Here is a 17,156-nt window from a genome sequence, read left to right on the forward strand (position 1 = left end):
TGTTCTGACACCCAGAATTATTGCTCATCACACATCTTTTGAAAGAATGGATGACTATTATTGCGTAAGTCAGTTTTCCTTTTTTTTTTTTTTTTAAATTCACAGACGCTCTTTTCCCGCTGAAGAGCAGATGGCTTTGTCTAGGGTAAACACTCCAATGCTTGCCTTGAATCGGTTTGTTCGTCTTTCTGCTTCTCTCTGAACATGAGCCCTCACAGGGTAAAATTTCCATTTTCTTGCTCGACTTTATGTTTCGAGGTAAACAAGAGAATGAACTCCTGAATCGAGCTATGAAGGCAGGCATCTAATTCCTCCTGGCTTCGCTGTGCGCCCCATTTATGAGCCAACGAAATATGTTTGGTCACATGTTTATGTAAACAAATAAATATGTCTATGGAATGGAAAGGCATCCACACTAAATGAATTGTGAACGTCTGCTTGAATGGACAAACTTGTGGGTTCATCTTTCTAGCTCGTGAGCCAGAAACAATAATCCATGTCTAATTGTCACTACTTAACAAATGGGTATTTTACAAAAATTAATGCCATCTTTCACATTTGTGAGTGTATTTTGACTATACCTCAGCCCATTTATTGAAAGAGCAAATTAAAATAAATATTGTTGTTACCTGATAAAAATCTCAGTGGTGGTTTTATTATTATTACTTTTTTTCCCAAGACCATTTCAATGTTTTTCCTTTCCGTGAAATTGGGTTCAGTCAAATTCCAAATAAAATTTGTTATATTCTGGTTTTCTATATGGAATTATTCTAAAGTTTCTTAATTCTTTTGTAGAAATCACTTTTCTCATTAGATATCAAAATAGTAATAATGTGAACTAAATTAAAATATTGCTTATGGTTAAAGATTGTAAGTCTTGATAAATTTATTTATACGGTTTCCTTTATTTAAAAGAGCATTCTTGAAATAAGTGTTGTATTTGTAGTAACCATGGTTAATTGTTGTAGAGAATGAATCATTTCCAACTGGTGGTTTTGATAACCAGTGATCAGCACCTTGAGCAGGTTAAGTACAGAGTAGGAGTTTAATAAATATCTGTTAAATGAATCTTTATCATGTCATACAATATTTAACATTCCTGATAGCATGGAAACTTTCAGAAATAAAAAAGTCAACGCAACTTGCTGAATTTGGAAATGGTTAGTCTTTTCACATATTATCTTATTTTTCTCACCTCATTGCTAAAGTATTGACATCAGTTCTCAAGCCACTAAATTTGATCTTTGAGAAGAAACCAATACAAAAGGAGAAAGAGTATCCTCCAGACACATTTGGGAAGGTCTTAAATGTTCCAAAGTTCTAAAAGTTCATGATTTCAAAAGCCAAGGATATTTAGGAGAGTGGTGCTGATTTAATCTATGGTTCTTTTTCTTTCTTTTAATATTGCAGTTTCTAAAAAGCTCTCAAACAAAGAGAAATTCAAAAACTCTGAACTGTAAGCTATGACAATAATTAAGAAAATGCAGAAAGGGCACTGGTAGATTTTTAAAAACTATTTTAATACAAGATTAATAGCAATTTTCTATCCAAATCAGAAATGAAAAATCTTAACCCAAGTAATATCCATTTGACAGTCACATAAAATTTTAGGTTTGATTGGTGCACACATTTTTTTTTCCTGCATATATATTATGCATATGCACACAGAGACCTCACTGTTATCCGTCTTCAGGTGTCTTCTCATGGAAGTACCTCATTACAAGGCAATGTCAAAGATTCCAGTAACTATTCAACTTTGAATGAGGTTCAAATTGCCCCAGGCTAGGCTGAATCCCACACCATGGCAAAGCGTGACGCAGCAAGGTTCCAGAATGCATACAAATCAATACTCTGTTTGTATAACTTGGCCTGAAACTAAACACTGGCTAATGTCTCCACCAAGGAGAACATGTTGCAAATGTTTAAGTCATGGTCTCCTTTACTCTTCTCTTGGCAAAGCTAAACGGTTCCCCCCACTCCCCCCAGACACCCTCTTTTAAGTTAAAAGTCAGATCTATTAGTGACTGTAAGTAAATAAAAACGAGATTGTATTTCTGCAAGTTTTGGAGAAGTCAAAACTTACATTTGCTAATACTTTCACCTTTAATCAAACCACCTGATAATTAGCCTTGCAAAGAGAAGCAATAAAAGAATCATAACTCAGGAATTTGCTAAGTTTCTATTCCTCCTTGGGGACCTTAGCTGGTGTTGAGTGTATAGCCAAAACATGTATGTAATGGCTAAAGCATTAAAGTAGGCTAATGTCTGCAGCAGGGAATATAAATTAAATATCAGGGTTCTGTGTCCAATAATATTTTCAATGTGTTTGATTTATAGAATGTTACTTTTACAATTACTACTTAATAGTGTTTTTCAGTGTAGACAAAGTCGTATTTCTTATCCCTTACAATGAAAGCAGGTAATACCAGTTACTTCTCTGGGTCAATCACCGTAAGAGAGTCTGATTGCTAGAGCTAACGTTGTTCTATGATGGCGGTCGTCACAGTACCCCCTTGACCGTCATTAAGGTGACAGAAATCTGTCATGGCTACCCTTCGAAACAGAACCATAAGCAGAACTCTAACTCATGAATTTGCAACTCATTCTTCTCTGCTAAAGACTTTAGCCTCTGTTTAGCTTTTGCTATAACATATACAAAGTATAATATACACCAGTTACAGACGTGTATTTCTGTTAGAAAAATACATATTATAACTAAGGAACATGTAAAGAGAGGCACTTCAATAAAGCTAAGTGTTTGCGGTCATGTGCGTCACCCAACAATTTCTAGTGTCTGATTTCAGTGAGCCCATTCCTCCCTACTCCTAACAGAGGTTGTGATGTGATGAGAGAATTTAGGGGACATAAAGTAAATGAGGGCAGATTGGGAGACATCACGGAGCATCGTTTCATCCCCAATCGCTATGTTGAGACGAGAGAAATTAACGTGGCAGGGGGCAGGGGAGAAGAGGAATGTTGGAATACTTACCAAAATGGGATAACTAGATTAACTAGATTAGACTAAATCCCTTAGGAGAGAAAACAAGTCTCACGTTACATTGGTCTGAAAATCATACAACATAGTCGGATGATGATAAAAACTAGGAAGTACAATTTGAATAATATTTTGACCACATCCATGCAGGGGACGAATATTGTGGCATCATTAACTGAGAGTCATTTCAGCTCTCTGCCTGGCTCGTACAGATCACTGTATCTCACCAATAGGAGTAATATCGATCATGAAGGTGTTGAGACACATGAAGCAGGCATGTATATGTTATCTGTGTGTTTAGTGTATATGGAGCATGGGTTCACATTCATTAATATAATGTGTATTTATACACTTGCACAAAGCCTTTTGGGGGTGAAAGCAGAGAGGAAACAAGGCATTCTGATCAATTTCACAGAAGACAATGCAGAACTATTGATAAAAGGAAAGACTTGGAGTTTAAAGCCATAAAAATAAGTTATTACTCAAATATTCCAGAAAATTAAGATTGATTTAATTTGTATTGCACCTTATTTATTAGAGAAAAGACAATACTGATTCCTGAACAATGAAATGGGCAACATAAATGATTGGTCCTCCATAGAGATCTTTTCTGAGTGATTGGTGATAGGAAGCTGAAGTCTGGAGGTGAAATGGATGGTTTTCTAGAAGTATGCAATGCTGAATAAGATTAGGTGTTAATTTCATGAAGATTTAAATGAAAAGATGCCATAAAGTCTCTCAGAATCCTACTTCTTATAGGCATCAAATAGCCATAGATGCTTCTAAATACTTTGAAGTTTTGCAAAAGTGCTCAAATGTACTTAATACTATTGTGCCACATGTGTTCTACTTAAATGTGACGACTAAATCAATAACTAATTATAATTTTGATGAGAGTGAAGATCGAAAAAAAATACCATTTACGTGCTATTTCTGCCAATGGGTTAAATAAAATGTGACTGGCATATGGTGGTGTCTTGAAACATTACTTTTCTCAACCCCAGATCATCATCAAAACCAAGAAACACATGGAGAGCCAATTGTGTGAATAAAGCCCCAGTTTGGTTTATTTTGCTTCTATCTACCACGGGGAGCATAAGGCCTGGCTTTGGTACACTTGGAGGGTCAGTTAGACTTGTGGCTCTAAAGTGGCCTCTTGAGTTAGGTCCCATGTCCAAGTGCCAAGCGGGAATCCTAAGCTGAAGGCGTCCGTGGAAGCAACGGTTTTGCACGTACACCACATTCTATGGTTTCCATTACCAGGACAGTCCTGCATGCCCATGGCTCCCCCCGCGAGCTCGGTACCATCTGGAGTACCCAGGACAAAGCACGCTCATGCAAAAAAGGGTGTGCCCTGGCAAACTTTTAAGAAACGGACAGTTAGATACGTAAAAAGTTCTCTTTCTTGATTCTTGGTGCTCACAGATTGTTGAGGAATCCCTTCTCTGAGCAGCACAAAACAAGAAGAGGTGGTTGACAAAACATTTTCATTACAAAGGTGTGTCAACCCTGAGCTTGGAATTAAGAAGTTAAAATCTGTGATTTATATATATAGAGATATAAAAATAGATGATCATACTAAGACTAAAAAAGTGAAAGAAATCTCCATGTCAATACTATATATATATATATTTTTTTTTTGACTTGATAGTTTTTGTTGTGAGTTATTTTGTAAGAGAATGCCCTTGTGATGCAGAAACCAACTGACACAAAGCAAACTGTTAAATATGAAAACTCACTTATGGATCTAATTGCTTCTAAGTTCATCAAAAGAGCTCTTATTCTGAGACAGTAATGAGCACAGGAGCAGAAGTGTCAAATCAATGTCCAACCTGTGACTAAAGCAAAGCCATTGTATCACTGAAGATTATTTCCAATTCAGATCCTTAAGGAAGATGAATGGATGGGAACATCCACTAGTCCCTGGAGATGGAAAGAAAAATCTGTGCCACTTGGATACAGGGGACAGACACTAAGAGAATTAAGGAAAATGGTGCCATCATTGTAATTGACATTGGGCAAGATGAGAGAGAGGTGCTGGGTCGTGGCAATTTTACTCTCCTATGAATGATGGAGTTATAAATTTAGTATTGGTACTCGCAAATCAGTTTGGTATTGTGTGGCTAGAGTGCAAGATGGTTCCGCCAAGACAACACTGTATTTTCACCACATTAAAAAAAAAAAAAATCTCAAACTTTCTCCCCCAAAGCATTTCATAAACCTGATTTATCACAGAAAAGCTTACACTGGGAGTCGGCGGGCGATGCTGAACTTAACAGTGTTAAAGCTCTTTTGTTTTTCTCTCTTGTTGGCTACTTTGTTGAAAATGCAGTTGTCTTGGGGGGTTTGGCCTGATTTACAAGGAAAATTATTTTCTTCCTGCCTTTTTCTTCTTTTTTTAAACGGGAAAAAGAAAAAAAAAAACTCACAACGCGAGATTCCTTTACTTACTTCTGCAGCATAAAAGCAAATGAAGGTAAGAAAATCTCCTGGTACGAAAGATTTGAGTAAGAATTCTCTAGAATAAACAAGGTCCCCACAGAGAGCGGAAGGAAAGAGGAAGCAGTCCAGTCTGGCACCCAGTACTCTTTGGGCAAACAGAAAGGGAGGCAGAGTGCAGTCCTGTCTCTTCTCATAGAAAACATTAAGTTTTTGTGGCATGGTCCATTGTCCGAGAGTGTAAGAAAAGAAGTGAGTTGGCCATTCGGATAGCTAAAATGAAGTTTTATCTGACCAAAAACCCAAGATTATCTGCACAGTCTCTGCAGTGCCAGGACGACGCAGACCAGAGATCCTGAGAGCAGGGAGGGGCCGAGCTGGGCTGCCGAAGAGTCCACCTCTCTCCGGTCGGGGTCCACCGCGGGGGCCTCTGTTGTGACGAACTCAAACTCCGTGGGACATACGTCATCCATGCACCCGCTGCCGCTGCCGGAGCCGCTAGATTCATCGCCTGGGGGTGGGGGGTGCATTGAGAAAGAGAGTTAGACCAGGACTAGGTCACCAGATTTGGGTCTGGTCGTAGAAGGGGACATCCCACCACCCTCCTGACCCTCACCCCAGCGGGTCTAGTGTCAGTGGGCAGGTTTGTGATGGGTGGGCAGAGCCGACCAGAATAAATGTCTGAGACACAGAGCTATGCATTCTGGACCCAATGAGGGTCCATCCCTACCATGTTGGCACTCGAGAGGCATTTATTCTGGCTAATGTTGAAGTTGCTTTAAGATACTCCGTCCCTCGCTCTTGTGGTACCCTGAGGCCATTGCCGTCAGCAGGTAGCATGCTTTGCTCAAGGATTTTGAAATGAGGTTTAAAGCAAAAGAACACGGCTACGTAGGCAGTCTGAGCCACAGGAGCGTGTAGTGGTGAAAGGCACATATTATTAGGACTTTGTGGATCCTTGCTTCCACCTTTGTTCTCCTCTAAGAGTGAGGACGAGCTCTGTCTCCACCGACTTCTCCCTCTGACCCCTGGGGTTGGCAACTGTGACCAGCTCGTTGTATTTGCTGGGGCCATAACCCAAGAATGGCTTTTACATTTTCAAATGCTAAAAAAAAAATTGAATGAGAACTTGTATTTTGTGATGTAGGAGTAGAGTGTGTGCGAAATTGACACGTCAGTGTCCGTGGGAGGCATCATACTGGACACGGCCAACCCCGCCCCCGCTTCTGCAGTGTCTCATTCTGCGTTCAAAGCTGAACATATTGCATATCTGGCTTTTGACAGAAAACATTTGCCATTCCTGCTTGAAAACTTCTAAGCTTGCTCTAGTCCCACCTCTTACTGCTTGGTTCCTTCCTGTTTCACAAACCCTGGGTCTCAGACCTGGGTCCCAGTTTGGTTTCCATCAATTTCTAGCTGTGTGAAAAAACTTATCACCATTTGCAATTGTTGTATTAACTTGCTTGTTTTCCTGTGTCCCCTGTGAGAGTGGACACTTGTGGAGGGTAGAGACTTTGTGTGGTGTGTACCGCTCACTTCTGGATCCCCATTGCCTTAAGCGGACCCTGGCATGCAGCAGGTGCACGAAAGTTACTTGCTGAATAATTAAATGTGCTTTGGGAAGCTTCCTCGACTCCTGTCCATTTCCTTATCTCAACAGATGCAGACAATAGCATTTACAGGAAGAGTATGTAGGAAGCCATTCTGGTGAAATGCATGAGGGCACCAAACCCACCACTTGCCATGATGCCTGATGGGGGAAAAATATGGTTTCTACAGCAAAAAGGACCTAGATTTGAACCTGCCATTTTTTTTTTTTCTTTAAGTGAACGAGGGCAAGCTGTTTTCTTTAGGTGAACGGTGGCTCTGATTCCTCAGCTGTAAAAATGAGAGTGTTCCTATATGTTTCACAGGATGGTTAGGAGTTACAACGGAAATAATGTGCCTGGGAGGAATGAGGAAACTATAAACCTGGTAATGACAATTTACTATTTCCTCCACTTGCTCAAAGATTCATTCAATAGACCTAAATTCCTCCCTGTTGGCCTGAAACAAGGATGGGCTTGTTGCGTGCCCCCCAGAATTCTGGCGCCATCTTGGGCACTAGATGTCACGTGAGGCCGAAGTAATGCAGGGTCTCCTCTACTGTCCCCCTGAATAAGCAAGACACAGCTCAACACAATTCTTCTTCTTCTTTTTTTTAACAGGACATCTAAATATCAGGTAAGATCCCTTGAATACACTACAGCAGGTTCTTAACATTTTCTCGGATTTATCGTTAGTGGCCTTTACAAGGGGGAAAATGCCCATTAATTAAATTCAGAGATACCAGAACTGCTGAGGGAATTGTTCTTAACACTGGTATTATGAACAAGAAGTAATATAACCTTTACAAAGATATTATTAAAGTGATTTAGAATATTAAAACTGTGGTAAGCAAATAATGACAGGAGATTCCAGCTGAGGAAAATAATGGCCCTGTCTCTTTCTGAAAAGGAATCAGAAAGGCTGGAGTTTCAGGGGTGATTTTTTAAAATGCCAAAGGCAGGAACAGTGATGATGGCTGTAAGATGTGATAATAGTTTATAGGGTAGACACTGTCCTAAAATAAGGGACCAAATACAGGGCTTGGGTTAGAGCTAAGTGAGGCTCTTAAATGTTGTTAATTTTTATTTTTCTTGTGGGGGGAAGTGGAGCACGATCTCTCCTCAAGGACATTCCCTAAGCTTTGCAGACTGACATGTATATAACATTTTTAGGTCAGAGAGAAGAGAGAACCAAGGCCAACCTCAACTAATTCTTACATTATCTTGAATTATTTATTCCTATAGTCATTCTCCAGATAATAAAGCATTTCATGAGAGAGAGAGGACAATGCTGCTCTCAGAAGAGCAAAACTAAGGAGTGCGCAGGGGAGAAGCAGCAAAGGCCCTCGTGGAAGGTTCTCTTCTGAAGAGGGAAGACGAGGTTTCGTGAAGAGGAGAAATAATAGGAGAAATGTGACAGCAATAAAGTCTACTGGGTTGGCAATTATCCTGCATTTAGAAAATTAATTTTTGAGTTATTTAAAATGGAATGAAGTACTAAAAATTTTCTGCAGGGGACAACTTGGTAGGCTGATGGCTAAGACTTGGATGACTTAATGTCTTCCATCTGGAACTTGTTTCTTTCTATCTCATTAATTCAAGCACACAAGCATCATCTTTTGCTTCAGTGACCAAATTACAGACTCGCTGGTGACTGCACAACTTATGTTCAAGAAATCTTTTCCCAAGAACTCTGTGTAGGGATACATATCTTTAAAAAAAAAAATCCCAAAACCATAAAGCGAAGTCTCCCCAATTTGTATAGTTATGCATCCTAAAGCCACTTACACAACCCCCAGATTTCATTTAACACTCACTTAATAGTCTTTCCAATCACTTCTGATATTTTGTGGGGGCTAATATACTAGTCATGGGTCCTACTGCACTGGCATTTCGTTATTTCTGTCAATATGTCTGATACGAATGTCCATGGCTCATGCACATGAGGGACTGAACAGAGGGGCAGCTCACACAGTTGAATCCAGAGCACATGAGATTTTATCTTGGGTCCTTCACAAATGGCCCCAAATGAACTTCCCGAAGACCCAGCCTCACAGGCTAGAATGCTTCTCATTCTATGGAAGAGAAATCTAAGACTCAAGAAATAGTTTGCTTAGGACCCCAGACAGTAAGTGATAAAACTGAGATTCCTGCCCCGCCTTGTCTGAGGAAGCTTCAGAACATTCTTCTTTTCGTGGCTGGGGGAGAGGACAAGAGTTTGGGGCAGAGATATAAATGATGATGGGCGAAGGAGAAGATGAGAACATTGCTTCGTGGCTTGACCAAGAATAGATCACCTGGCAGAGGAGACCCAAAGTTAGCTTGGGAAGCGCCAAATGTAATCCAGTGAAACTATTCCTTAATACCAGTTATGATTTTAGTAGAATCAGAGCTCTCTGTCCTTTGTGGGTCAGAGCTCTCTGTCCAAAGGACTATTAATAGCTCTGCAGACCGGGGAAGCAGGACACAAGATTAAAGGTGCACACTGCTCTTGAAGAAAAAGTGGGGTATCATCGACAACCTATTTCTCACTGTGGAGGTTACTGGTACCCGTAAAGACTTCCTTACTCGTGTCCTGGAAGTTGACGTCATTGCCATTGTACGCGTTCTTTAGTTTGTTGGTCATCACACGTAGAGCCATGATCTGCTGCCTGATGAACGTGTCGGGTCGTGTGATGTCCACGTCAACCTCAGGGTTGTTAATCTGGTTGGTCAGCCCATCGTTCATGATCTCAGGCAAGTATCTGCGAGGCCGACAGGAAGAGAACAGATTAGCATGAGGCAGGAGGGGCCCGGTACCAGACTGTGCTGTGCTGTCTCTGACGGAGGGCCAGGACATCCGTACAATGGAGCTCGATTCCTGCAAAGAAAGACCAAAAAGTGAAAACAAGGAATAACTTTTCTCAGAGGGAGCTGTGGCTAAAAAGATGGTTTCGGGGTGCTTCATAAAATGGCACTGAATTTGTAGGGAGGCTTGCCAATGAATGAATGTTCAAATGGGGACTTAAAGAAATTGTTTCTTAAAATTAACTACTTTCCTCCTCTAGCCCAAATGGTAGATACTGAAGTCAAGGGCTTGCTAGCTTCCTCAGCTCTCTGGTTAATTTTGCTGAGAATTGAACTTGTAAATCACGCATGATCTTAGAGAATTCTCTTGTACGAGGATGCTCTCCCTCAGCTGAGGAGGCCTTACCTCTGACTTGAATCAGAAGAAACTTCTGGATATAAAAAACCACCTTTGGCAATTCGAGGTGTAGCCAGTGAGCCCTGGAAAGTCTGAGGTGCCCATTAGGGTTTTTGTTTTGTCACCGCATGTAACAATATTTGATATTGGGCAAAACAGAAGGATAAAATCTAATGAATCTTTAATTCTTATGACTGGCAAATTTAGATTCATATTCTTTTAACTTGTACTGAAATTTTAGGACTGTCAGTCCTTCGAAGCCAACTGCCCAATCTGCCTGTGTGCGTTTATACCAGTGGAGACTATAGATGGTGGGAAAGTGCCTAGAGCCGCCTCTGACCCCTCATGCTAACGACCCGCCCAGTCACAGCCCTCTTCTCTCCTTCTCCCAGAAGTCCCTGCACCCGATGCTTCTATCTCATTTCCTGTGGCTCTCCCGGAGTGCAGAGGGCACAGCGGCCTCACACCGACTTTGGGACCTGCATCTTCCTTCCCAACGCATCCTGCACCCATGATCTGACGACTCTTCATGAGCTATGGCTTTCATCATATGACTCTTCTGTTGGAAAACTTGGTGATAGTAGCGGATATCTCCTGACTATATATACCCTCAGGCCCTGTGATAAGCACTTCACGTGTATTTTAGAATTCAGCCCCCTAGTGAATCCAAGAGCTATGTGCTATTGTATATCCATTTTGCAAAAGAGGACACTGAGGCTGAGAGAGGATGGGTAACGGTGCAAAGTCGTGGCATTAATGGATGGCAAAACCACGATCTGAGCCCAACAGGTCTAGTTTTAGAGCCCACGTGTCCAAACTGTGCACCGTACCGCCTGATTGATGACAAATGACAGTTCACATTTTATAGCTCGGCAGTCAGAGCCCATTTCCATCCTGTCTCTACTTTCTTAGGCTGCAACCATCCCTCCAAGGGGCCCATCTTGCCCTGCAGAATCTAAAGCCTGTACACAGCTTATATTTACCTGTCCCGCAGGCTTTCCTTGCCTGAAATGCACTTTCAAATTCAAGTCCCAAATATCCTTAAAGACCCAGGTCAATCTTGGCTTTGTCTTGAAGATATTTTCCAGCTTTTAGGGACCTATGCATCCTTTTGGAGGGCTGCCATGTTCATCTGGGCTTTTTTTGGTGCAGTGCACAAAGTCACCCGCCGAGGGAGGGAGTTGGGCTGAGATCCAGCTTGAATTCTCTGCCCACAAAGCGATGTCCCTGCAGGGCACCATTCACCCGAAGGGACACAATTTTCTTTTCTTTTTGTTCTATTTGTTTTATTTTCAAAAATTTCAATGCATACCAAAGCATAGGCAACTGTATAATGAACCTTCAGGTACCCATCTGGGTGTCTTTTTCTAATTCTTACAAAGGTACTTTATTTGTCTGTGTCCTGGTAAGAAACAGATGGTACCCGCAAAAAGGTAATAAAGAGAGTTTGCAAGGAGAGACAACTTACGAAGGTGAGAACAGGGAAACCAGCGCGAGAACCCCAAGACTGGCCATAGCAGGAGGGCCGGAGGGGAAGGAAGGGTCCCCAGTTATGCACAGGAATTGAAGTCTCAGCGAGCAACCAAATGACACAGCAACAGCCAAACCAAGGCCTGTCAGGGAGGGAGTGAGGGAATGATACCCTGACTTCCCTCATACCTCCTTCTGCAGCCTCCCAGCGGAAGCCAATGGAAGACAGTGGGCCAGAGGACCCAGTGGATGGAGTTTGCAGAGATACTCGTTCAGGGCATAGACCCAGGTGGAGGGATGAGGGGTGGATCTCAAGGGAAATCAGAACATCCAGAACAGGGACCCGACCAGCCGGGGACAGCCCCACCTAGAGCTATATCATCATCCTTCTACTGCGTTTACTATGATGGTTTGCAAGCTGAGAAAACCCCATTCCTCTATGTTGGCTTTCCTATTTACCTATACTTGTACAGTATGCTTATGTTTACAATTCTTCCCCTTCTGTGGGTTATTTTCCATGTTCTGGAAACTGAAGGCTCTCTATCCATCAGCCTCCCAAAGAAGAAATGGAAACGTACAGAGATTTTTATATTTAAGCCATTTTTCAGTTATTGAAATCTTAGGCATGATGTATTTGTGTATGAATTGGTTTATCCACTTTAAATCAGAGGTCCTCAGAACAAGCCCCTTGTCTTCATCTGTATCTAAAATAAGATCGACTTCACCACGTTCCCCACATAATGAATAATAAAACACACAGAGTGCATTGGACATTCTTTTCCATAAAGCTTAACAGTATTTGCTGCCCTTAATATAAAAAATGTTCTAATGGAAATTTTTAAAAGTCACAGGACCGTCTCTCTGTAGTGCTGCCACAAAGCGTAACTTCTGCGCTGTCTTTCAATATGGCTGATACATTAATACATTCTTGTTGGCTTCTGGGCTTGACTTCGAAAACGTGACATTGGGTTGACTGTTATTGACATCAGTTATATGTACTGGGATCCACAAGCTCTACTTAATTACTAGAGCTCATTGGTATGAGCAGCAGCGAGGGCGGGCTAGCCTTTGCTGACCTGGGAGTTGAGAGTGGCTGGAAGGGCCCCTCGACTCTTGGACAATGATTCCTGCAGCTGTACCTAGGCCAGGTCAGAGGAGGGCTTTGTTTCTTTCAGATGCTGCGCGCACTGCACGGCTCGCCGAGACTCATTTATCAGAAGCCGACTGCGAGAGCTTACATGGGAATGCTGCCCCTGGGAGTCTGAGCATCCAGGAACAATAAGAGACTGCCAAATCCACCCAGCCTCTAACTGTGCCCACTGATGCTCGGCTGCCTGCAATAAAAACAAGGAACAATGCACCCGTGTCCTCAGGAACCTTTTCTCCTTTCGCTGTACTCAAAGGGTAACTTTAGAGACAATATGGAAACGCTGTACTCAAAGGGTAACTTTAGAGACAATATGGAAACTTAAACCGCAAGCACAGTTGAGAAAGAGAATGGCCATCTTGTCACTCCAGAGGTACACCCCGAGGCCACTTCTATGGATATCCAAAAGGCAGCTTGAGGGATCTGTAGAAGCCCAGGACTCGTGTTTGGTCTCTTTGTATAATGCTCGTGTCCTGAAGACACGGAGGCCTCTTTGAGCCCCTGCTATTGTTTATTAGACTTTGCATCGGCTTCTTGGCCCGATGGTGTTCTGTGTTTGTACCATTACAGTTTGGGGAGACACGGGAAGGAAGCAGGATCTCAGCACAGAGAAGCCAGCTTCCCAGGCTGGATGCACATTTATCAGGGGCAGGGAGAACCCAGAAATGAGCACAGATTGGAAGGTTGAATGGGGTGTCATGTTCGTCAACGGTTCATGCTCAGCGTTGTGAAGGGAGCCATCCATGAACATTCTGAACCCATCCATAAGCCCGTTCTGGCTACCTTCTAATCTGCAAGAGAGGTATAGGAGCTAGACTTTCAGTAGTTTTGCAGAATTACTTTTCTTCACATCTGTTAGGGGCTGAATGTTTGTGTTCCCCTCAAGTTTACAGGTTGAAAATCCAATGCCCAAGGGAATGGTTTCAGGAGGTGAGATGTCTGGGAGAGAATCTGGGCATGAGGGCTCAGAAAAGAGACACGAAGGGCTAGGTTAGCCCTTGCATCGTGTGAGGACACAATGAAAAGTGGAAAAATCTGCAACCCGAAAGAGGGCTCTCACCAGACCAGGCTCTCACGCTGACGAACTTAGACTTCCAGCCTCCAGTTCCTAAGCTACTCAGATGTGGTATTTTGTTACAGCAGCTTGCATGGACTGAGACAGCATCTAATTTCATATCGTGGACATAGGCTTCCTTGATTACATCCACATGTTACAGCTGATCAGGGCGGTAAGTCCTGTAGGAACTGGGGGGTGGGGGGGACTTAAATGTTCAACCTCCTGAGTGGCTGCAGGCTCTGTGCTGGGGACTCTCACTGCTGGAGTTGACATCTTCTGTCATCTTCCCGTCACCCGACACCCCAGGAAGTTCCCCCGACCAGGCACCATGTGTGTCATTGTCACCACTCAAAATCACTCCTTTCAGGGCCCCTGGGTGGCTCAATGCCTTCTGCTCAGGTCATGATTTCAGGGTCCTGGGATCGAGCCCTGCATCAGGCTCTCTGCTCAGCAAAGAGTCTGCTTCCCCGCCCCCGCCTGCCTGCCTCTCTGCCTACTTGTGGTCTCTCTCTCTTTTTCCTGTCAAATAAATAAATAAAATCTTTTTTTTTTTTTTTTTTTTTTTTTTTAAATCACTCCTTTCAGTTGTTAGTTGAATGTGTCTGCCGGGGGGACAGACGTGTTGACCTATCTGTAGTCTGTATTTCTTACCACCTCATTAATGCCGGTGGCTGCTCTGACAGAAGGAGCTGCACAGTGGGAGAAAGGGACACGCACAATCTAATGGCATTTAAAAGCCAGTAAAAGTCTGAAAAGTGAGACACCTGTAAGGAAGGGTAGCCTGGTGGTGCCCAGTGGGGTTGACAGGAGTCCAGGTGGAAGCTGAGGCAGGAATGGGGAGACATGGGGTCCCCAGGTGCTGCCTTGGGTTTGTTTTAAGGTGACAGATGCTTCTTCCTACTGCTCCTGCCTCAAGGCACACTGAGCAGAGAATGCAAAGCAGATTCCATCCTGCTTGTTGCCCAAATGAGCTGCATTCAATACATGTCTCTCCAGCAATTTCCAATTCTAAGCTACATACTCATTCCTTCCCGTGGGAGAGTTTTACTAATCTAAGAAGTACGACAGTAATACAGTTCCCAAATTTCTTATCTGCAGTTCCAAAATTTAAGAAGTTTTCCAAAGGTTTTTTTTTTTCTTTTCTTTTCTTTCTTACACTCCTCTTGTTAACAAAACTTGATCTGATCCAAAATGAGGCTAATCAGAGCTCTCATTTTTCCCACTTGGTGGGATTAGCAATATATCTTGCTGCAGAAATTGAATGTGGTTGATTGTGAGTTACAATCCCAGACATCACCCACTGGGAATATTATTATGTAATGTATAGTATCAGCCCTGGGAAGACTTTCTAAAAATCAAAAAGGAGTCTGAAATCTGAAACATGGATGGTCTCAAATATCTCAAATAAGGGACTGTGAGCTTGTGGTACCCATAACTTCTTTCCCAAGCTTTTTAAAAATTGAAGTTCTAGACTTCACACCTGTTAGAGTAGCTATTATTTGAAAACAAAACTAAACAAAATGACAAGTGTTGGTAGGGACATAGAGTGGAGTCTAAGTCCCCAGCATTAAGCTTCTGATTGCACGGACCTCCATTTCAAAGACAGCATCTTGAGCTAACGCATCGGCGGCCACCTGACACGGCCACTCGTGGAAGAGCCAGAGAAGAAACTAGGCTGTTTCCACCCAGAAGGGGCCCCTTTCAGAAAGCCCTGGAAAACCTGGGGCTGCCTGACTGTCCCACATCTCCTTTCCCATGGCCCAATTCCTACTCTTAGGTTTTGTATTAGGACATCAGCCAATTGGCAGTGAATCTGAGAAATTTCTGGCACCCTACACTTGACCTGGAGAAAGGCAAAGCCCCAGGCTGTCTCTGGGACTCCTGATCTTGCTATGTGGTCACTGAGCCTGCCATGAGCCCTCCAGGTCCCCTGAGTCATAAATCTTATTCCTCAAGATTCCCTGATGGTTTCCTGCTGAAGTGCATCCCGTGATCATAACAAGAACCACAAAAGCCAACCTGGTCATAAGTAGGACGCCCTGCTTGGGGGAAATGTCTAGAGGGCTTGCTATGAGTGATATGTGCCCAGGCCAGCATGGCAGGTGTCCCTAACCGAACATGCTACCATCAACAGGTTTGGGAACACGGAGAAACTGGAACTCTTGTGGTCGCTAAAGGGAATGTAAAATGATGCAGCGCTCTGGAAAACACTATGGCAGTTCTTCAAAGAATTAAAGTTAGACTTACCATACGATCTAGCAATTCTGTTTCTGGAATTCTTAACCCCAAAGAATTGAAAGTAAGTATCAGAACAGGTATTTGTGCACTTCCGTTCATGATGGAATTATTTACAATTGCCAAAAGTGGATGCGACCGCTGTGTCCACTGATGAATGCACAGGTTCCTAAACGTGGTATGTCCAGATAGTACATCCAACCTTGAAAAGGAAGAAAATTCTGACTCGTGCTACCACATGAATGGACCTTGAAGACAGGCAAAGTGAAATCATCCAGACACAAAAAGACAGATATTGTACAATTTCACTTACATGAGGTTAACTAGAGGAGTCAGAGTCATAGAGACAGGAAAGAACTGTGGTTGCCGGGAGGTGGGGACAGGGAGGAGTGAGGACTGAGTCTTTAATGGATTCAGAGTTTCAGTTTAGAAAGATGAAAAAGTTCCGTGGATGGATTGTTGGTGATGGTGAACGGTAATGCCAATATACCCACCGGCCGCTGAACTGTATCTTTAAAGGTGGTAACAGTGTTACATTTGACATTATGTATATTTTACCACAATTTAAAAAAAAAAAAAAACACTTTTAAGTGTAACTTTTCTAAGGGCTGATATCCAAGATCTATAAAGAACTCCTCAAACTCCACACACAAAAACCAGAGAATCATGTCAAAAAATGGGCAGAAGACATGAACAGACACTTCTCCAAAGGAGACCTACAAATGACCAAGAGACACATGAAAAGGTGTTCATCATCATTAGCCATCAGGGAGATTCAAATTAAAACCACATTGAGATACCACCTTATGCCAGTTAGAATAGCAAAGATTAACAAGGCAGGAAACAAGTGTTGGAGAGGATTTGGAGAAAGGGGAACCCTCTTACACTGTTGGTGGGAATGCAAGTTGGTGCAGCCACTTTGGAAAACAGTGTGGAGATTCCTCAAACAATTAAAAATAGAGCTACCCTATGACCCTGCAATGGCACTACTGGGTATTTACCCCAAAGATACATATGTAGTGAAAAGAAAGGCCATATGTACC

At 42.5% G+C, this 17,156-nt stretch overlaps 1 protein-coding gene across 2 annotated transcripts in view; it reads right to left on the reverse strand.

Annotated features, from left to right (window-relative positions):
• Positions 1–1,499: 1,499 nt before the first annotated feature.
• GPC6 (glypican 6) overlaps positions 1,500–17,156 on the reverse strand; it is a 1,097,888-nt gene continuing 1,082,231 nt past the window's right edge. For both annotated transcript variants that reach the window (XM_059144890.1, XM_059144891.1), the window contains 2 exons: positions 9,589–9,764; positions 1,500–5,945 (listed from right to left, as the gene is read on the reverse strand). In XM_059144890.1, the coding sequence (XP_059000873.1) occupies positions 5,743–5,945; positions 9,589–9,764 (379 nt within the window). In that variant the 3' untranslated portion in view covers positions 1,500–5,742. The remainder of the gene's footprint in view (positions 5,946–9,588; positions 9,765–17,156) is intronic.

The sequence above is a fragment of the Mustela lutreola genome, chromosome 13, assembly GCF_030435805.1.
Source record: "Mustela lutreola isolate mMusLut2 chromosome 13, mMusLut2.pri, whole genome shotgun sequence".
Classification (NCBI taxonomy): Eukaryota; Metazoa; Chordata; class Mammalia; order Carnivora; family Mustelidae; genus Mustela; species Mustela lutreola.